Genomic DNA, 22,117 nt, shown 5'->3' with positions numbered 1-22,117 from the left:
GCCGCCGCCGTGCACGCCCCCCACCCCACCCCCTGAGCCGCCCCGCCCCGCGCGTTCCGCCCGGCAGGCAGCGGGACGGGCACCTCAGGACCCCGCGCCGGTGCCCTGGAAGGACCCCGCCCCGGAAGCGTCGAAGGACCCCGCGCCGGCGGCCTGGGAGGGCTCCGCGCAACCTACTCTTCCGCCTGCGGCGAGGCCATGTTCGTTCCCTGCGGGGACTCGGTCCCCGACCTCGCGGGATGCACGCTCCTGATGGTGAGTCCAGCCCTGGCGGGCGGGGGGCGAGACCGGGCGGCGACCTCCAGGCTCGCGCGGGGCCGTGTTCCGGAGCCCTTGCAGGCAGAGAGCCGACCCTGCGGGTTTGCGATCTGCTGTCCGCTCTGGTCGCCGGTTTTTCGCTGTACACTTCATCCTGGGAAACCATTTCTCAGCGAATTCTAGGGTCAGGCTCAAACTCGCAAGTCATTGTCAGTATTCAGGAGCCTCCGGCGTGGCTAGATGTCACGTTTGCCAGTAGCTAGCACATGGTTTTATCGCTGTACATTCAATGTTTCAGTGAGCGTTCTTTTCTGTCAAAATGTGAAAGTAAGACCAGGTTCTTATCCTCAAAGAGTTTGCAGTCTAATTGTAAACACATGTAGGTAAATAAAGTTAGAACCTTGAAAAAGGTGCAGAAAAGCCCTAAGATCTGTTGGGAGAGGGAGGGGCACAAACACCTGCTGAGAAAAGTTTCCTATGTGGAATCTGAAAAACTAACATAGAACAGATTGGTGCTGGCTAGCAGGGTGGACAAAAGAGGTGAAGGGAATCAAAAGGTATACACCTCCAGTCAAAAAAAGTCCTGGAGGGAGTACCCATTGTGAACCTGACTAGTATTCGTGCGGATTCGGGTTCCGATCCCTGGCCTTGCTCAGTGGATTAAGGATCCCGCCGTTGCTGTGAGCTTGGTGTAGGTTGCAGACCCTGCTGGTGTCCCGGTTGCTGTGGCAGTAGTATAGGCCAGCAGCTGTAGCTTCAATTTGACCTCTAGCCCAGAAATTTCCATATGCCGCAGGTTCGGTCCTAAAAAGCAAACAAACAAACCAAAAAGGCCTGGAATGTAACTGGCAGCATGGTGACTGTAGTTAATACTGTGCTGTATATTTGAAAGTTGCTGAGAGTAGATCTTAATAGTTCTCATCACAAGAAAAAAAAGTTTCTGTGGCGACAGATCTAAACTAGACCATAGTGCTCATATGGCAATATGTACAAATGTGGAATCACAGTTTGTATACTTGACACTGATAAAATGTTGTATGTCAAGTATGTCTCAACTTTTTAAAAGAATGGTAGTTGAAAAGTCAGCTTTTGACAATTTTAATTATGTTAATGTACAGAGGAAATGTCAATGAATGCTAAAATTAGCATGTGATAGGTAGAAAGATTGACATCATTTCAAAGGATCTCCCTGAAAAGATATTTATTAATCACAAAAGAGAAAAGTTTATTTTTGCAGGAGGTACCTGGCATGAAAAAAAAAAGAAAAAGAGAAACTTCATAGAGAAAGAAATGTCCAAAAGTTACCAGCGGTGGAGTTCCCGTCGTGGCAAGTGGTTAACGAATCTGATTAGGAACCATGAGGTTGCAGGTTCGATCCCTGGCCTTGCTCAGTGGGTTAAGGATCTGGCGTTGCCATGAGCTGTGGTATAGGTCGAAGACGTGGCTTGGATCTGGTATTGCTGTGGCTGTGGTGTAGGCTGGCAGCTACAGCTCTGATCAGACCCCTAGCCTGGGAACCTCCATATGCCGAGGGAGAGGCGCTAGAAAAGGCAAAAAGACAAAAAAATTTAAAAAAAAAAAAAGTTACTAGTGGTACCTTTGATAGCTAGTGAAGTGAAGAGGGAAGTTGTATTGGGTTGAAAAAATGGAACGAAAAGTCAAGACATGTATGTGTTTGCATTTGTTCATTAATTCAGAAATCAAGTTCCTTCTTATATTTTAGTGGGCAGCCAGAGGGAATTTTGGCTCTGGAGGGACACTGAAAAGTGAGGTGGTAGCTAGGGGAGTGTGTGTGAAAGGGGAGGGTTTTTTTATTTTGTATTTATTTATTTATTTATTTTTATTTTTTGCTTTTTAGGGCCGCCCTCAAGGCATGTGGAGGTTCCCAGGCTAAGAGTCGAATCAGAGCTACAGCTGCCAGCCTATACCACAGCCACAGCAACATCAGATCCAGGCCACATATTCGACCTACATACACCACAGCTCACGGCTTAACCCACTGAGCAAGGCCAGGGATGGAACCTGCAACCTCACGGTTCCTAGTTGGATTTGTTTCCACTGCGCCACCACAGGAACTCGGGTAGAGTTTTTTAGAAGGAAAGATCAGGGTTTGGGCAGATGTTTCATTTTGTACATGTTGAATGTTCATTGTCTGTGATATAACCGCGTAGAGATAGTCTTTAGGCTCTGGGGTTTAGATTAAGTGTTCAGCGGGTAGGTGGAGTTGGCATTGGGCTACTTGAAGTCATGGGGATAAAATGTAGGTGCTTAGCGTGAAAAAGAAGCTCACTCCAATTTTTAGGCACTAACAAAGCAAGTGGAAAGAAGACCCAAGAGCACTGTTGTTCATTCCTCACAGCCTTTCCCACCTCTTAAAAGAGTCTTTTTCCCAAGTCTGGGTGTGGCTGTCTCCCTTACCTCTTTCATGGTTACTGGTCATCTGAAATGACTCTTTTCTTGATCACCCTATTTAAAATTGCATGCAACCACAAACACACACACACCCTTACTCAGTTTTTCTCTATGGCACTTACCATTGTGTATTTTACTATTTATTTTGTTTATCACAGCAAACTACTCTCTCACTAGATGGAAGCTGCACAAGAGCAGGAACTTTTGTCTACCTTTGCACTCCCAGTGCCTAGTACAATGATTGACACATGATAGGTATTCACTAAGTGTTAACTTAATAGTCTCAAAGGTGGGGTGATGAAAGGGTCAGTAATGAGCCGTGACAGTAACTTTTAAGAGTGTTGCTAATTTGGATGGCATACTGAACATACATTTCTCTTTCAGCCCGCAGTGTCTGTTGGAAATGTTGGTCAGCTTGCAATAGATCTAATTATTTCTACACTGAATATGTGTAAGATCGGTTACTTCTATACTGATTGTCTTGTGCCAATGGTTGGAAACAATCCATATGCAACTGCAGAAGAAAATTCAACAGAACTCAGTATAAATGCTGAAGGTATGTTTTTATTCTCCTACAAGTTGGAGTAGTTGTAAATTAGGAATGGACGCTTCGGTTATGTCCTGCAGCCCTTAGAGCTGGCTCTGTGCAGAATCCACTGCCGGTCACATCATATGCATCCTGATGTAGGTCTTAGCCTTTTCTAAATGGCAACTCCCTTGAGAGATGAGATATTTACTGGTGTCCTTGGATAGAATTTGAGATTTCTTTCTCTCTCTCTTTCTTTTTTTGGCCACACCTATGGCATTTGGAAGTTCCTGAGCCAAGAATCAAGCCCAAGCCACAGCAGCAACCTGAGCTACTGAGTAACAGCACTGAATCCTTAACACACTCTGCCGTATGACAACTCTGAGATTTCTATATATGGTTTTTTTGCCCTTTTTTTGGGGGGGGTGCATCTGTGGCATTTGGAAGTTCCTTGGCTAGGGGTTGAATCAGAACTACCTACAACTGCCAGCCTGCACCACAGCTCACAGCAACGCCAGATCCTTTAACTCACTGAGCAGGGCCAGGGATCAAACCCACATCCTCATGAATACTCGTCAGGTTCCTTACTGTTGAACCATGACAGGAACTTCTTGCGATTCCTTTTTTTTTTTTTTTGTCTTTTGTCTTTTGTCTTTTTCGGGCCGCACCCATGGCATGGCTAGGGGTGCAATTGGAGCTATAGCTGCTGGTCTACGCCACAGCCACAGCAACGTGGGATCTGAGCCACGTCTGCAACCCACACCACAGCTCACAGCAATGCCAGATCCTTAACCCACTGAGCGAGGCCAGGGATCACACCCGCAACCTCACGGATACTAGTCAGGTTCATTAACCACTGACCAACTACAGGAACTCCTGAGATTTCTATATTTTTAACATGTTTTTTTTTTTCCCCTTTCATCCTCAGGTTTATTTTCCATCCTTACTGGCCTATGTAAACATCAGTGATTCCAGGGAAAAGAATTGCCCTGGGCCTAGTCTTGTGCGTTTAGTGTATGCTATCTGATATAGGCCTCAGGGGGCCTCTCCCATTGTCATAGAATCCATGATAATACAGAACCCCTAAGGCTCAGAGAGACTGAATCGTCTAATACTGCGAAGGTGTAGGCATCCCCATACATCTCCATAATCCCTCATTGGGCCATCAAGCTTGACTCATCAGGGCACACGGTTCATGTCACAGCATTATAATCATATGAGACTGCCCTACCTGAGCAGGGGAAATTCCCCAGGCCCCCCCACCCCCACCCCACTTACTTGGTGTGTGGCCAGCTGCTGGGTCAGCCTCTCAGTTGTCTGTTCACCCTTTTCAGGTAGAAGCCAGAGGTGACAGAGAAGATGAAAGATCATGCATAGGTGGAATGAGAAAGAAGGGAGCGTTTAAGACTTCTGTGTTATCACGAGACAGTTCCAGTTGTTGCCTTAAGGGAGGAAGGGCTATGAGTGGTGGAACTAGAGTGTGTATGCTTAGCCTTTTGATGACAGCTGATCTATTGAGGGTCCCCTCTGAGCTGAATGCTTTGCAACCACACATACTCATTCCCTTAATCCTCACAGCTGCTCCCTAGGGGGTTTCATAGATCAGGGGCTCTCACACAGAGAAGTTACAGCCTGGCCCCTGAGACCTGCCTCCCAAGCACCACAGCACCCTGCTTATGCATCTGCACTCCCACACAAGACCCACTGGCTTTCCTGACAAACTGGCAGCTGGTCAACTGGATAAAGTTCTTGCTTCCTTTTTTTTTAAGTGCCACAACTGAGGCATCTGGAGGTTCCCAGGCTAGGGTTTGAATCAGAGCTATAACTGCTGGCCTACACCACAGCCACAGTAACAAAGGATCCGAGCTTTGTCTGTGACCTACACCACAGCTCACAGCAATGCTGGATCCTTAACCCACTGAGTGAGGCCAGGGATAGAACCCAGGTCCTCATGGATACTAGTCAGATTTGTTACTGCTGATCCATGATGGAAACTCCATGGATATAGTTCTTTAATCCACTTTTTGTTTTTGGGTTTTTTTTTGTCTTTTTGTCATTTCTTGGGTCGCTCCCGCGGCATATGGAGGTTCCCAGGCTAGGGGTCTGATCAGAGCTGTAGCTGCCAGCCTACGCCACAGCCACAGCAACGCGGGATCCGAGCCGCATCTGCGACCTACACCACAGCTCATGGCAACGCCGGATCGTTAACCCACTGAGCAAGGCCAGGGATCGAACCTGCAACCTCATGGTTCCTAGTCGGATTCATTAACCACTGCGCCATGACGGGAACTCCCACTTTGTTATTTTTTAAGATAAAGTATTTTGAAATAATTTCTAGACATCATGACATTCCAGCCCCAATTAACAAAATTAGCAGTTTCTTAATATCTTCCCATATACTATCCATACTCAAATTGGACCAATTCACCCAAAAATGTCCTTTAGTCTGTCCAAACCAGGACCCATAGTACCTCTCTGTTGTGCCTTTGAAATCTTTTACTTTTGGAGTTCCCTGGTGGCTCAGTAAGTTAAGGACCAAGTGTTGTCACTGGTATGGCTCAGGTCACTGCTGTGGCTCGGGTTTGATCCTTGGCCTAGGAACTTCCACATGCTGTGGGTTCAGCAAAAAAAAGGAAAAAAGAAATCTCTTATTACTCTACATAGCCTCTTTTTCCCCTTCTTCATGAAACTGACTTATTGAAGAAAACTGGAAACACTGTCCTCTGGAATATCCCACCTTCTACATTTGTCTGATCACTTCCTACTCTATCCTTCTTCACCCCAAATGTACCTAGTGGTCACCAGTTCTGCCACTGCACCATAGCCCTGGTCATAGCACAGCTTACCAGCTCAATGAGATGGTCCTCAAAAGAAGTTGGGCACCAAATCTTAAGCATCAGTGGATCAGGCCCCTCGTAAAAGTTGCTGAAATTGTGGACCCTTTTCACAAAAAAACTTACACATATTGACTCAGAGAAAATTTTGCGTGTTATTTCAGGTCTTTCAGAAACTTCTAAAGAATAGAAATGTACACAGTCCAGGGATTTTATTGCATAGCTAACATTCTCCTACATTTTATTCTTCCTTCTGTTAATCCCAATGAGTGTTAACTGCTTTCTCCAAAGAAGAGGGGAGAATATCAGAAACCAGCAACATTCTCTTTTTTTTTTTTTTTGCTTTTTAGGGCCACTCCTGCAGGACATGGAAGTTCCCAGGCTAGGGGTCTAATCAGAACTACAGTTGCCACCCTACACCACAGCCACAGCAATGCCAGATCCTTAGCCCACTGAGTGAGGCCAGGGGTCAAACCCGAATCCTCATGGATACTAGTTGGATTAATTTCAGTGAGCCACAAGGGGAGCTCCTTCCCCAGAACATTCTTAGGAAGGATTTCATTTGTCATAATGCTAGAAATTTCCAGGGGACTACTTCTCTAGTTTTACAGTCAAAGAAGAGAAATAATGTTATTTATTTATTATTTATTTATTTTTGTCTTTTTAGGGCCACACCTGTGGCATATGGAGGTTCCTAGGCTAGGGGGTCTAATCAGAGCTGTAGCTGCTGACCTATACCACAGCCACAGCAACGCCAGCCCACTGAGCGAAGGCAGGGATCAAACCTGCAACCTCATGGTTCCTAGTTGGATTTGTTTCTGCTGAGCTACAACGAGAACTTCAAGAAAAATAATTTTTTTTTTTAAGTCTTTTTGCTTTTTCTAGGGCCGCTTCCCATGGCATATGGAGGTTCCCAGGCTAGGGGTCTAATCGGAGCTGTAGCCACCGGCCTACACCACAGCCACAGCAACATGGGATCCGTGCCACGTCTGCAACCTACACCACAGCTCACGGCAACGCCGGATCGTTAACCCACTGAGCAAGGCCAGGGATCGAACCCGCAACCTCAAGGTTCCTAGTTGGATTTGTTAACCACTGAGCCACGACGGGAACTCAGAAGAAAAATAATTTTAGATATTTTCTTACAGTTCACTTTTCAGGAGTTCCCATCATGGCTCAGTGGTTAATGAACCCAACTAGTATCCATGAAGATGAGGGTTCAATCCTTGGCCTCACTCAGCAGGTTAAGGATCCAGCATTGCCATGAGCTGTGGTGTAGGTCGCTGATGTGGCTCGGATCCCACATTGCTGGGGCTCTGGTGTTGGCTGGCGGCCATAGCGCCTAGCCTGGGAACCTCCATATGCTGTGGGTCCTAAAAAAATACAAAAACAAACAAAAAGTTCACTTTTCAGAAATTAATCTTTTTCACAGAATAAAGCCCACAGGTCAATTTTGAAGGTATTTTGTTTTAACCAAATGATACAGTTCACATGCTCTATGTTTTAATTACCAAAAACAGGGGCATTCCTGTAGTGGCTCAATAGTTAACGAATCCGACTAGGAACCATGAGGTTGTGGGTTCGATCCCTGGCCTTGCTCAGTGGGTTAAGGATCCGGCGTTGCCATGAGCTGTGGTATGGATTGCAGATGCAGTTCGGATCCCGTGTTGCTGTGGCTTTGTCGTAGGCTGGTGGCTACAGCTCCGATTAGACCCCTAGCTTGGGAACCTCCATATGCCGAAGGAGCAGCCCAAGAAAATGGCAAAAAATAATGATAATAATAATTACCAAAAACATTTTAAAAAGTTCTTCTAATTCAGTTTTAATTGTTATCGTTAATTTCATTTATAATACCCCTTTGTTCAAACTATTGTGTGGTTTCATTTTCTTATAGTGTATGCATCGCCTTCAAAGAAACTAGTGGCTCTTCAGTTAAGATCCATTTTTATTAAGGTTAGTATGTTATTTGTGCCTTTATAAGTTTGTTGAAGTAAAATATAATGAGAAAATACTTAATCAGTATCATTAAGATTCAAAAATAATTTGTTTATATTAGTATAGTTAAGCAAGATCTGGTTCTATAGAGAAATAATCTTAAAAATTTCAGAGTTGTTACCATTATTTCACGAATACATTAAAAGGAATTAGAACATATGGCTTGGGACTTAACATATTCTTGATCCAGGTAGCATTGGTGAAAAAATTTAGGCATGTGAATATTATAGGATTATTCTATTTGTGTTACATTTGGCATCTATATAAAATTATGCATACATCAGAATGTATTCCATTTTTTTTTTTTTTTTTTGCTTTTTAGGGCCACACCTGCAGCATATAGAAGTTCTCAGGCTAGGGGTCTAATCAAAGCTGCGGCTTCCTGCCTACACCATAGCAATACCAGATCCAAGCTGTATCTGTGACCTATGCCACAGCTTGTGGCACCACTATATCCTAAACCCACTGAGTGAGACCAGGGATCAAACCTGCATCCTCATGAATACTAGTTGAGTTCATAACCTGCTGAGCCACAACAGGAACTGCTATATCAGAATATATTCTGGGAGTTCCCATCGTGGCTCAGTGGTTAGCGAATCCGACTAGGAACCATGAGATTGCGGGTTCGCTCCCTGGCCTTGCTCAGTGGGTTAAGGACCTGGTGTTGCCATGAGCTGTGGTGTAGGTTGCATACTCGGCTCAGATCCCACGTTGCTGTGGCTCTGGCATAGGCCGGTGGCTACAGCTCCAATTAGACCAACCCCTAGCCTGGGAACCTCCATATGCCGTGGGAGCAGCCCTAGAAATGGCAAAAAAAAAACAAAAACCAAACAAAAAAAAAAGGAATATATTCTGAATCTGGAGTTCCCATTGTGTCCATGGGGATGTGGGTTGGATCGCTGGCCTCACTCAGTGGATTAAGGATTTGGCATTGCTGTGAGCTGTGGCATAGGACGGCAGCTGCAGCTCTGTTTCAGCCCTTAGTCTGGGAACTTCCATATGCCTTGGGTACAGCCATTGAAAAATAATTAATTAATTAAATTTTGAATCCAACTTCTTTTCTCTTCCTGGCCACCACTTCAGTCCAGCCATCATCATCTCTTGTGCCCCCGACTCTGCACCCCCATCCACCACAAACACCACCACCCATGAGCGTTTAAGTCTCAAGCAAATCACGTCATTTCTATCTTCAAGTATCCGGGGGCTGTGCATTCACAGCTGCTACCATGGCCTGTCATCCTCTCCCTCTGGACTGACACGGCAGCTGCTGCACACATGGAGCTATTTAAATTTTGATTCATTAAAAGTAAATAAAAATTCAGATCTGGAGTTCCCATCATGGCTCAATGCAAATGTACCCAACAGGTATCCATAAAGACTCGGGTTCAATTCCTGGCCTTGCTCAGTGAGTTAAGGCATCTGGCATTGCTGTCACCTGTGGTGTAGGTCACAGGTGTGGCTCGGATCCCACCTTGCCGTGGCTATGACGTAGACTGGCAGCTACAACTCCAATTTGACGGTAGCCTGGGAACTACCATATGCTAAGGATGTGGCCCTAAAAAGACAAAAAAAGTTAATTATAAAAAAATTCAGTTTCCTGTCACAGTAGACATATGCAAGTTCTCCGTAGCCACTCGTGCAAGCAGCAGCCATGAAGAGTGTTTCCATTTCCAGAGTCTGCTGCGTCCAAGCCAACATCCAGCTCCAGCTGTCCTGTGTGCCTACGGCCTGCTTCCCCCTTTACTCACCCTGCTCCAGCCATGCTGGCCCCCTGTTTTGTTGAGACAGGTTATGCTCATCCTCTCAGTCTTTCCACTAGTTTCTCTGCCTGGACGACTCTTCCACTTGAGATATAAATGCTACCTTCCTTTAGTCTTTGCCCAACTGTCACCTCTTCAGAAAGGCCTTCCCCAACCACGCTTTCTGTCATCTCATCCCAAGCAAGTCTTCTTCACAAGGCAGCACTGCCTCCGTCCCCACTTCAAACTACAACAGAGAGGAGGGACCTGTGCCAGATGGATTGCCTTCTGGATTTCCCTGATTATTTCCTCCTGATTAGATTCAGGGCAGAAATTTCTGTCAGGAACATCTCATAGATAACAGTGTGGTATTTGTTTTGTTTTGTCTTTTTAGGGCTAGACCCAAGGCATATATGGAGGTTCCCAAGCTAGGGTTGGAATCAAGAGCTGTAGCTGCCAGCCACAGCCACGGCAACTTGGGATCCGAGCCACATCTGCGACTTAACACCACAGCTCCCAGCAACACGAGATCCTTAACCCACTGAGTGAGGCCAGGGATCCAACCCTCATCCTCATGGATGCTAGTTGGGTTCATTAACCACTGAGCCAGGACGGGAGCTCCAGTGCGGTGGTTTTTTTGTTTGTTTGTTTGTTTTTTGTTGTTGTTGTTGCTATTTCTTGGGCCGCTCCCACGGCATATGGAGGTTCCCAGGCTAGGGGTCGAATCAGAGCTATAGCCGCCGGCCTACGCCAGAGCCACAGCAACATGGGATCCGAGCCGCGTCTGCAACCTACACCACAGCTCACGGCAACGCCGGATCGTTAACCCACTGAGCAAGGGCAGGGACCGAACCCGCAACCTCATGGTTCCTAGTCGGATTCGTTAACCACTGCGCCACAACGGGAACTCCCAGTTCGGGGGTTTTTAAGTAGGTAGATCACTGAAGGAGACACCTGGGAAACCAACATGTGGCTTCCTCCCTATTGGCTTGTCTCTGACGGTAAAGATGAGATGGTCCCTGAGCCTCACCTTTCACCCTTAGCCTGAGGACAGCGAGTGGATCTAGAGAGAATGATAACTTTAGTATATGTGAGCTGTGCATCATCACATAAAGTGAGTGAAGTATTACACAGACTACTCCTATTATGCTCTAAGACCTAACTTACAGCTTTTCTTTTTATTCTTTCAATGGTATACACAGTATAAATCAAAGTCATTCTGCGAGAAACTGCTCTCCTGGGTGAAAAGCAGTGACCTTGCCAAAGTCGTCGTTCTTTCGAGCAGTCACTCCTATCAGCGCAATGACCTCCAGCTCCGAAGGTATGTTTGGCCTTTGCAAAGTTATTTTTGTTATAACTAATATGATGTTATGGTGATTTCTCTATGAAAAAGTTAAAATAGGTGTTCCCTGGTGGTGTAGCAGTTAAGGATTCAGTGTCGTCACTTGGAGTTCGATCCCTGGCCTGGGAACTTTTGCGTGGCCAGGGCGTGGCCAAAAAAAAGTTAAATTTTTAAAGCCACATATATCCTTTTGTCTCCTCCCTGGAATTTGGAGAGAAGGTAAAAGAGGAGTTCCCATCGTGGCTCAGTGGTAACAAACCTGACTAGTATCCATGAGGACCTGGGTTTGCTTCCTGGCCTTGCTCAGTGGGTTAAGGATCTGGCATTGCTGTGAGCTGTGGTGTAGGTCGCAGACATGGCTTGGATCCCATGTTGCTGTGGCTGTGGTATAGACCAGCAGCTGCAGCTCTGATTCAACCCCTAGACTGGGAACTTCCATATGCTGTGGGCTCAGCCCTGAAAAAAAAAAAAAAGGAGGAGGTATCAGGAAGAGAGAGTTGGGTGGGCCCTGGCAGGTCCTGGGGCTGTGGCAGTGGGTGAAGGCAAGGTGGTTCTGGGGCTCTGCTTTAGGTGCTGTCGTGTGCCTGGCACAGAGCTCAGCTGACGAAGAGGAGAAAGGGTACCTAAGGTTTATCGGTTGATCATTTTTGAAAGATTAGATTGATTTTTTTTTCCTCTTCTTTTGACAGCATGTGGAAGTTCCCCAGGCAGGGATCCAATCTGCACCACAGCAGCTGCTGCAGTGGCAATGCTGGATCCTTAACCTGCTGTGCCACAAGGGAACTCTGAAAGATTGAATTGATATTTCTGTTGATTTCTATATATTCAACCATTTGTATTTGCAGAAATCAATTGCCTTCCAAGTATAGCTCCCAGGCATGTCAGATTGAATTCTCAAATACAAAACAAAGTATCCAAGAGTTAGAAAATATAAGCTATTTTATCATTTGTGTACCTATTAAGTGATGATAGAGCACTATCAGCCAAGAGTAGCTGTTCAAAACTAGAGTGAATTTCTAGGACTCTCAAAGTAGACGTCCCATTTCTGAGACTCTCACAGTCTACCTTGTGGAAGCGCTGCTATGGGAACCTTCATGCCAGCCCTGCCTTAGGTTCAGTTTTCCTGTCTCTTTATATGCTCTCCTAAGTTGGAAACAGCAAGCCAGAGCAATACTGTTCACACGTTATTCTTCCACAGACTGATGAAACTTGTGTTTTGCCTTGTGCAACAGGATATAAGGAGAATGAGGAGTTCCCGTCGTGGCTCAGTGGTTAACGAATCCGACTAAGAACCATAAGATTGCGGGTTTGATCCCTGGTCTTGCTCAATGGGTTAAGGATCCGACGTTGCCGTGAGCTGTGGTGTAGGTTGCGGACGCAGCTGGGATCCCATGTTGCTGTGGCTCTGGTGTAGGCCGGTGGCTACAGCTCCGATTCGACCCCTAGCCTGGGAACCTCCATATGCTGCGGGAGCGGCCCAAGAAATGGCAAAAAATAAAAGACACACACACACACACACAAAATATATATATATAAGGAGAATGAGATGATTTTTACTAAAAGAGTTGTTATTTGTCTTAATGTTCTTACAAGTTTTAGAAAGTTAATTACATGATTTTTTTCTAGTACTCCTTTCAGGTATCTGCTTACACCCTCCATACCAAAAAGTGTTCAAAATAAAATACAGAGCCTTAATTGGGAAGAAATGGAAAAAAGTCCATGCATCCCTGAAATAGATGATTCTGAGTTTTGTGTCCGTGTTCCTGGAGGAGGTATCACAAAAACACTCTATGACGAAGGGTGAGTTTGCCTGTGCACTTGTTCCCTGCCTTATTTGAAAATGAAAGTGAGATAATTGGGAGAGTGTCTGGATTACTTATTGGAAATTTGAAAATGTCTTTGCTAAATAGGTGCTGTGTTACAGTCAACGTAGGGGTTGAAAATGTGCTTATAAGTGATCTTATAATGTGGCATCTCCTTGCCTAAGACTTGGCAGGTTATCTCAGCTATAAAACTGACACCCTGGAATCATCATCTTGTATCAGCAAAAATACATTTACTTACTCTTTCTTTGTTGCAGCTGTTCTAAGGAATCCCCATGGCAGTTCTGCTGAAATTCGTTTCAGAAGGAGACAATATCCCAGATGCATTAGGTCTCGTTGAGTATCTTAATGAGTGGCTTCAGATAATCAAACCATGTGTAAGTTTTACCGAAACTTAAACCTCTGCATTTCTCTGGTTATGTATTCCTAAACTTGCCTTTTTATATAGGATTTAAGTAGGCCAAATTAGGGAAAGTTGGTTAAATATAGACTGATTTTCTGCAATCTTAGTGTTGCATTAATTATACCAAATAGCTTTTTATAAAGATAACCAAGTCCTCTTAGGAATTCAGAATTTTTTTTTTTTTTAAGCGAAGGGTATAGCTGTATGAACAATACTGTACCTACTGAATATGCATTATAATTAGAATACTTTTCTCTGTTATGAAATAAGAGCATTACACCAGGGAAATCGGTTAGCCTTTAGCCATAACAGAAGTATCCAGAGGCTGCTGTCTATGGTAGGTAACTGTATAATTCATGCCTTTGCAGAGAACAAATAGATACAGGTCTCACAGAGCTGACTTTTTTTTTTTTTTTAACCCATGTTTCTTTCTTTTTCTTTTTCTTCTTCTTCTTCTTTTTTTTTTTTTTTTTTTTTTTCTCTTTAGGGCCACAAGTGCAGCACATGGAAGTTCCCAGACTAGGGGTTGAATCAGAGCTACAGCTGCCAGCCTATACCATAGCAATTCAGGATCAGAGCTGTGTCTTGGACCTACACTGCAGACCATGGCAATGCCAGATCCTTAACCCACTGAGCTAGGCCAGGGATAGAACCCCAGTCCTCATGGTTACTAGTTAGGTTCATTACCACTGAGCCACAATGGGAACTCCAACCCTTGTTTCTTTTGAATTTGATTCTACTGTATGGACTCCATTCTCAGCCTTTGGGCATATCTTTATCATTTGGAACTTGAGGAGATTTATCTTCAATTGATATAAGGACATAGAAATTTATTTATTATTATTATTATTATTATTATTATTATTATTTTGCTTTTTAGGGTCGTGCCCGCAGCATATGGAAGTTCCCAGGCTAGGATCCTATTGGAGCTACAGCTGCCGGCTTACACCACAGCCACAGCAACATCAGATCTGAGCTGCATCTGCGACCTACACACAGTTTATGGCAACGCCAGATCCTTAACCCATTGAGCGAGGCCAGGGATCGAACCCGCAATCTCATGGTTCCTAGTCGGACTTGTTTCCACTGTTCCATGATGGGAACTCCAAGACATAGAAATTTATTACTGTGTTTTTTCCTTATGCAAAACTCAGCCCAGTTCCTGTGTAGCACAGTGGGTTAAGGATCCAGTGTTGCCACAGCTTTAGCACAGGTTACAACTGCAGAGCACGTTCGATCTCTGGCCCAGGAACTTCCACATGCTGTGGGCACAGCCAGAGAAAAATAAAATAAAACCCAGCTAAAACCGTTAGAAGCAAAAGGAATAACAAAAAGAGAGTTGTGTAATACATGTTAAAAGGAGATTTAGTGGTGAAGTTGAAGAATTAAAGTATCTTGTTCTTCCCTTGCAGTGTGAGGACTCCACAGAGTCAGCCTTGCCGTGGAAAATGCCCAGTTCTTGGAGACTGCTCTTTGGTAGTGGCCTTCCCCCTGCACTTTTTTGATCTGTTTTTAGTTTTATACCTCATGTCCCAAGACACTTACTACCAATACAACTGTTAAACAGCTATATAAAAAAAAGTTGTATTGCCTGAGGATATATCAGGAAATCTCAAAGAGAAGATTAATGAAAGATGGTTTCTGCCATGATTTTCATCATATACAACAAATGTAAATTTTGTGCAATAGAGTATTTCCTAAGTAATTTTGTCTGAAATGTGTCCTTTTATCTTTTTTAATGCAAACTTCTATATTAGTTTCCTATGTCTGTGGTAACAAGTTACTGCAAAGTTAGTTGCTTAAGACAAAATATATTTATTATTTTACAGTTCTAGAAGACAGAAATCCAAAATAGGTATCACTGGGCTAATCCAGCTGTTGGCAGGGCTGCATTTCCTCTTGAGGGTCGAGGAGAGAACCCATTTCCTACCCCTCCTCGGCTTCTAGAAGTGACTGTGTCCTCTGGCTCATGTCTCCTTCCTCCATCCTTAAAGCCAGCAGTACAACCTCTTGAATCTCTCCCTCTTTTACTTATATGAAGACTTGTGATTACATTGGGCACATTACAACAATCCAGAATAATTTCCCTATCTCAAAAGAATTTTAGCAAAAGAAAGTTTCCTTTTTTTTTTTTTTGTCATTTTGCCTTTTCTAGGGCTGCTCCCATGGCATATGGAGGTTCCCAGGCTAGGGGTCTAATTGGAGCTGTTGCTGCCGGCCTACGCCAGAGCAAGGGCAACTCGGGATCCTAGCCACATCTGTAACCTACACCACAGCTCACAACACCAGGGATTGAACCCACAACGTCATGGTTCTCAGTCGGATTCATTTCTGCTGTGCCATGACGGGAATGCCAAAAAGTTTCCATTTTGAGTGTCTACTACATGCCAGTCACTTTCTACACATGATCTCATATCTTATGTTATTTGGTTGTTAGCTCTGTGTCTTGGCTTTCTCTTCTGGAAAACAAGGGTTTATAACATAAGGGATATACCCTGTTGCACAGTACACAGCACATGACTTATCTGTAATAAATTAGATAAATTATTCTGGGTTCTATAGCCTCTTTTTGTTTCCTTGTTGGGAACTACTGTGGGGTGGAGTGGGGGGTGTCAGTCAGATGGTGGAATAGGAAGTACAAGCCCTCAATCCCACAGACACCAGCTTATGGACCAAAATACATTTACAAGAACCAGAAACCAGTTTAAGAGTTGCATTTCCCAGGGGTTCCTGTCGTGGCACAGGGGAAAGGAATGGACTAGGAATCATGAGGTTGCGAGTTCGATCTCTGGCCTCATTCAGTAGTGATCTGGGTTGCTGTGAGCTGTGGTATAGGTCGCAATCGAGGCTTGTATCCTGCGTTGTTGTGGCTGTGGTGTAGGAAAAAAAAAAGTTGCATTTCCCCAGGTGCGCACAGAGGTGAGAACAGCTGCACTGAAATGGGTAAGGAGAGCAGTTTCACTTTACCCACAGGTGTCTCCCCCAAATCGACCATTCAGTATGGTTGAGAGAGTCACCAGCTCGCTGCTTCTGGAGTAGGAGTGGGGAAGAGTGGACCATGCATCCAAAATGTTGGCTTTTTGGAAGGCTGCTGGAGTCACTGGTTTCTGTCCCTGCTGAGTTGGAGTCCTGATGAAAATGGTATAGTTTAGATGGCTGGAGGGGTGCTGAAAGCAAGCGGGGCCAGGAGTAGCCTGCTGCAGTACCAGATAGCCTACAGTGGTGGGACAGACCAGCACTGCACAATCAGAAGGCACCCACTGGCAGAAAGGTGGGTGGAATAAAGAGGGAAAGATGAATAAACTGTGGGTCCAACAATCCAGCTTCTCAGAGGGATGCTTGAGGGACAGGTCTCACCTGACTCAGGATGCTAGTGGCAGCCAACATACTTTGTATCTCTGGGGACTGCTGAGGACAAAGGAGAGGGTGGCATCTTGCTATTGTAGCACCAGAGAACCAGCACACCACAGGAGCAAGAGATTATAACCCTTAAAAAAGAAACATGCAAACCCCTCTAATTGGGAAATCACATGCACAAGACAGAGAAATTACATCCTCCAAGAAGGATTTCAGAGGCCCCCAGAATCTCCAACTGGGCTGACAGGTGAAGGTCTTTCCTGAAGAAGACTGGGAAAGGTAGCTCTTTTATCAAATATGTAAAACCCAGAATTCCCGTCGTGGCTCAGTGAACCCAACTACCATCCATGAGGATGCAGGTTCAATACCCTGCCTCACTCAGTGGGTTAAGGATCAGGGGTTGCCATGAGCTATGGTGTAGGTCGCAGATGCGGTTTGGATTTTGCTTTGCTTTGGCTCTGGCATAGGCCAGTGGCTACAGCTTGGATTCGACCCCTAGCCTGAGCACCTCCATATGCTGCGAGTGCATCCCTAAAGAGACAAAAAGACAAAAATAGGTAAAACACAACAACAACAACAAATCAAGGCACAAGAATAAAGAGAAATGTGGTTCAATCAAAGAAACAAAAGAAATCTCCAGAAACCAATCCCAAGGAAACAAGTGTATGAATTACATGACAAAATATTCAAATGAATTGTCTTCAAGAAGCATGATGATCTACAAGACAGCACGGAAAACTAAGTGAAATAAGAACAACACATGAACAAAATGAATATTAAAAAAGAGAAACTAATTTTAAAAAGAACCATACAGAAATTCTGGAGCTGAAGAATATAATAAATAAATTGAAAAATTCACTAGAGGAGTTCAACAGCAGACTTGATTAAGCAGAAGAAAGAATCATCGATTCTGATGATTGAAATTATTAAGTGAGAGGTATAAAAAGAATGATGGAAAATGGAGGAAGCCTTTAGGACCTGTAAAACAGCATAAAATGGACCAATACAGGCTTTATGAGAGTCCCAGAAGACGAAAAGAGAGACAAGGTTTTGTGTGTGTGTGGGGGGGGGTTCTTTTTTCTTTTTAGGGTGCAGGTGAGGCATATGGAGATTCTCAGGCTAGGTGTCAAATTGGAGCTATAGCTGCCAGCCCATGCCCACAGCCACAGCAACACCCAGATTTGAGCCCCAGCTGCAAACTATACCATAGGTCAGAGCAACGCTGGATCCTTAACCCACTGAGTGAGGCCAGGGATTGAACATGAATCCTCATGGATCCTAGTCGGATTTGTTACAGCTAAGCCGTGATGGGAACTCCAAAGCTTATTTAAAAAATAAAATAAAATTAAAAAATGGGGTGTTCCCATCATAGCTCAGTGGTTATTGAACCTGACTAGGATGCATGAGAATGCAGGTTTGATCCCTGGTCTCAGTCAATGGGTTTAAAGATCCTGCTTGCTGAGAGCTGTGGTGTAGGTTGCAGACGTGGATCGGATCCCATGTGGCTGTGGCTGTGGCCAGCAGCTGAGACTCCAATTTGACCCCTAGCCTGGGAACCTCCATATGCCGCAGGTGCAGCCCTAAAAAGACAAAAGACAAAAATATAAAAAAGTGGCTTGAAAACTTTCCTATTCTGAGAAAGGAAATGGACATGCAAATTTGAGAACCTCAAAGTTCTCCAAATAAAGTGAACCTAAACCATCCCCACCTAAGACAACTTACAACGAAAAAAAAAGTTACAAAAAAATCAGAGACAGAATCTTTTTTGGGCAGGACTTTCTTTAGCATTTCTTTTCTTTTTCTTTTTGGTTTTTAGCGCGGCACCCATGGCATATGTAGGTTTCCAGGCTAGTTGTTGAATTGGAGCTACAGCTGCTGGCCTACATCACAGCCACAGCAACATCAGATCTGAGCCACATCTGCGACCTACACCACAGCTCACAGCAATGCTGGTCCTTAACCCACTGAGCGAGGCCAAGGATTGAACCCACAACCTCATGTTTCCTCATGTAAAAATCTCTGATAAAATTAAATAGACAAATATAGAAACTAGTAATGGTGTAAAAGGTGGTGTATAAAGCACTTTTAATTCTGGGATAGAATTTAAAAGACAAAATCATAAAAATAGCTAAAACTATTTTAATTCATAAATAACATATAGATGTAATTTGTGAATCAATAACAAAATGAGGGTGGAGAGATATAAAAGGAGAGAGTTTTATAGGTGATTCAAGTTAACAGCATAAAATAATTATGTCCTTTTTTTTTTTAGGACTGTACTCATGGCACATGGAGGTTCCCAGGCTAGGGGTCCAGTCAGCCCTATAGCCACCGGCCTACACCAGAGCCACAGCAATGCATGATCCGAGCCGTGTCTGCAACCTACACCACAGCTCATGGCAATGCCTGACCCTTAATCCATTGATTGAGGTCAGGGATCGAACTGGCATCCTCATGGATGCTACTCGGGTTCATTAACCACTGAGCCACAGTGGGAACTCCATAAGATGTCTTATGTAGCCCCACCACAACCACACAGTAAACAATGGTAGAAGATACATAGAAGAAAAAGTATGTCAACAAAATAATCAATGAAACACAAAGAAAGGTAGCAAGAGGAAAAGAGGGACCAGGAGTTCCCTGGTGGCCTAGTGGTTAAGAATCTGGCCTTGTCATTGCAGTGGCTCCAAACACTGCTGCAGCATGGGTTCAGTCCCTGGCCTGGGAACATCCATGTGCTGTAGGTGCTACTAAATAAATAAATAAATAAATAAAGCACCTGTCACTAGAGAAAAAAAAACTGTCACTGGAGAAAAAGAAGGACATTTTATAAGATAAAAGGGTCAATATATGAGGAAGCTATAACAATTATACCACCCAAATACGCAAGGCAAACAATGACAACATTTAAGAGAGAGTAGATAATAATACAGTACTAGTAGGAGATTTCAATACTCATTTTCACTAATGGATAGGACAACCAGATAAAAGGTCAGTAAGGAAACAGAAGACTTGAACAACACTATAGACTGGACCTACAGATACATGCAGAACAGTCCACCCAAAAGCAGCAAAATGCACATTCTCTCAAATGCACATGGAACATTCTCCAGATAGATTACATTAGGCTACAAAAAATCTTAACAGGTAGTTCCTGTCATGGCTCAGTGGAAACAAATCTGACTAATATCCTTGAGAATAAAGGTTCAATCCCTGGCCTCACTCAGTGAGTTAGGGATCCGGCATTGCTGTGAGCTGTGCTGTGGGTCACAGATGCAGCTCGGATCTGGTGTTGCTGTGTCTGTGCCAGTGGCTACGCTACAGCTCCAATCTGACCCCTAGCCTGGGAACCTCCATATGTCACGGGTTGGGCCCTAAAAAGACCAAAAAAAAAAGTCTTCACAAATTTATGGATGTTGAAATCACACCAAGTATCTTTTCTGACTAATACAGAATGAAAATAGAAATCTATAGCTGTAAAAAAACTGGAAAATTCACAAATAAGTGGAAATTAAATAGCACATTTTTAAATAACCTATCAGTCAAAGAATAACTCACAAGTGAAACTAGGAAATATCTTCAGACAAATGAAAATGAAAGCACAAAATGCCCAAATTTATGAGATGCAGTACTAAGAGAGAAGTTTGTAATAGTAAACACTTAAATTAAAATAGAAGAAATTTCAGAGTTCCTGCTGTAGTACAGCAGGTTAAGGATCTGGCATTGTTTGTGTGGAGATGTGGGTTAAGCATATGGCATTGATACAGCCGTGGCATATGTTGTCTGGGATTTGATCCCTAGCCCAGGAATGTCCACATACCATGGCTGTGGGGGAAAAAATAGAAGAAATTTCTTAAATCAACAATTTCTCTTTATACCTCAGAGAACTAGGAAAAGAACAACTTAAACCTAAAGTTAGCAGAAAGAAGAAAACAAAAATTAGAGAATAAATAAAGAATAGAAAAAAAAAGGTCAACAAAAGTAAGGGTTGGTTTTTTTAAAAAGACCAGCAGGAGTTCCCGTCATGGCGCAGCAGAAACAAATCCGACTGGGAACCATGAGGTTGCGGGTTCAATCCCTGGCCTTGCTCAGTGGGTTAAGGACCGGCACTGCCATGAGCTGTGGTGTTGGTCATAGATGCGGCTCGGATTTGATGTTGCTGTGGCTGTGGTTGCCTGGGGGAGGGGAACGGGGAGTTGTTCTCAGGGCATAAAATTTCAGTCCCACAAATTGAGTGATTTGAGCCCCCCTTCCTCTTACAGGGTCTTGTGTCAGACTTGTCTTGCTCACCCATGGTAATGTGAGCACATTGTTCTGATACTGAGAACAGGAAAAAATTTACAGAAATGCTCTGGAGGTTTGGCTTCCCGCACGCACCTAGGGCTGGGGTTTGAAGAGCTTGATCTCAGCGCTTATCTGGGTTATACTACTAAAAAGGAAATATCCGTTACGATTCTTCACTGCAAATATTCCTCACTACCTTTTTATTTCCTTTTTTGGCCACCCCTTGGCACATGGAGTTCCTGGGCCAGGCATCAGATCTGAGCCGCAGTTGTGACCTATGCCCCAGTCACGGCTACTGCGCTGCAACGCTGGATCATTACCCCACTGTGCTGGGCCAGGGTCCAACCTGCATCCTGGCACTGCAGAGACACTGCCAATCCTGCTGTGCCACAGTGGGAACTCTTGTTTCCTTTTTTTTTTTTAAAGTACAGGTCAGTTGTTTTCTGTTTTTGGGTTTTTTTTTTTTTTTTTTTTTTTTTTTGCTGTTGCTTTGTAGGGCTGCACCCACAGCATATGGAAGGTCCCAGGGTAGGGGTAGAATCGTAGCTGCAGCTTCTAGTCTACACCACAGCCACAGCATTTCGGGATCTGAGCAGCATCTACGACCTACACCACAGCTCAAGGTAATGCCAGATCCTTAACCCACTGAGTGAGGGCAGGGATCAAACCGCATCCTTATGAATATGAGACAGATTCATTTCCACTGTGCCACGACAGGAACTCCCTTGTTTACTGCTTTTTATTGCAGTTAACACAAATGTTTAGCTACACTTTGGACTGGAGTTCCCTTTCGGCACAGCAGATTAAGAATCCCATATAACTGCCAAAAGCAGAAACTGATTAGATTGTCAATAATAATTCAAACAAGATTCTTTTCATTGAAAGAAAACAATGTACCTAATTTAACGTACCTAATTTTTACTAGGCTTTTAAATTTTTTATTGCTAAACAGAATATTTTTCTAATTATTAATTCAGTGCATGCATATTCTAAAAGATTAGATAATACAAAAGAGAGTCAAAAACAAATACCTTCTATAATCGTTATAGCCAAAATTTAAAAAACTGTTAACTTTCTCGTGTGATTCTACCCAAATAGTTTTTGATATATATGTAACTGCAGAAATATGCAGACATATTTTAAA

At 43.9% G+C, this 22,117-nt stretch overlaps 1 protein-coding gene across 1 annotated transcript; it reads left to right on the top strand.

Moving 5' to 3' along the window:
* The first annotated feature begins 113 nt into the window (after window positions 1-113).
* PSMG2 (proteasome assembly chaperone 2) lies at window positions 114-15,037 on the top strand. The gene is given in 8 exon segments (XM_047793638.1): window positions 114-255; window positions 3,055-3,226; window positions 7,925-7,983; window positions 10,967-11,085; window positions 12,733-12,906; window positions 13,187-13,197; window positions 13,200-13,306; window positions 14,745-15,037. Coding segments are annotated over 8 exon segments (792 nt in total). The 5' UTR covers window positions 114-198; the 3' UTR covers window positions 14,838-15,037.
* Window positions 15,038-22,117: the final 7,080 nt, after the last annotated feature.

Source organism: Phacochoerus africanus, chromosome 8 (assembly GCF_016906955.1).
Source record: "Phacochoerus africanus isolate WHEZ1 chromosome 8, ROS_Pafr_v1, whole genome shotgun sequence".
NCBI classification, from domain to species: domain Eukaryota; kingdom Metazoa; phylum Chordata; class Mammalia; order Artiodactyla; family Suidae; genus Phacochoerus; species Phacochoerus africanus.
Note: the sequence above shows the minus strand (reverse complement) of the source record. Positions and strands in the feature narration are given on the sequence as shown.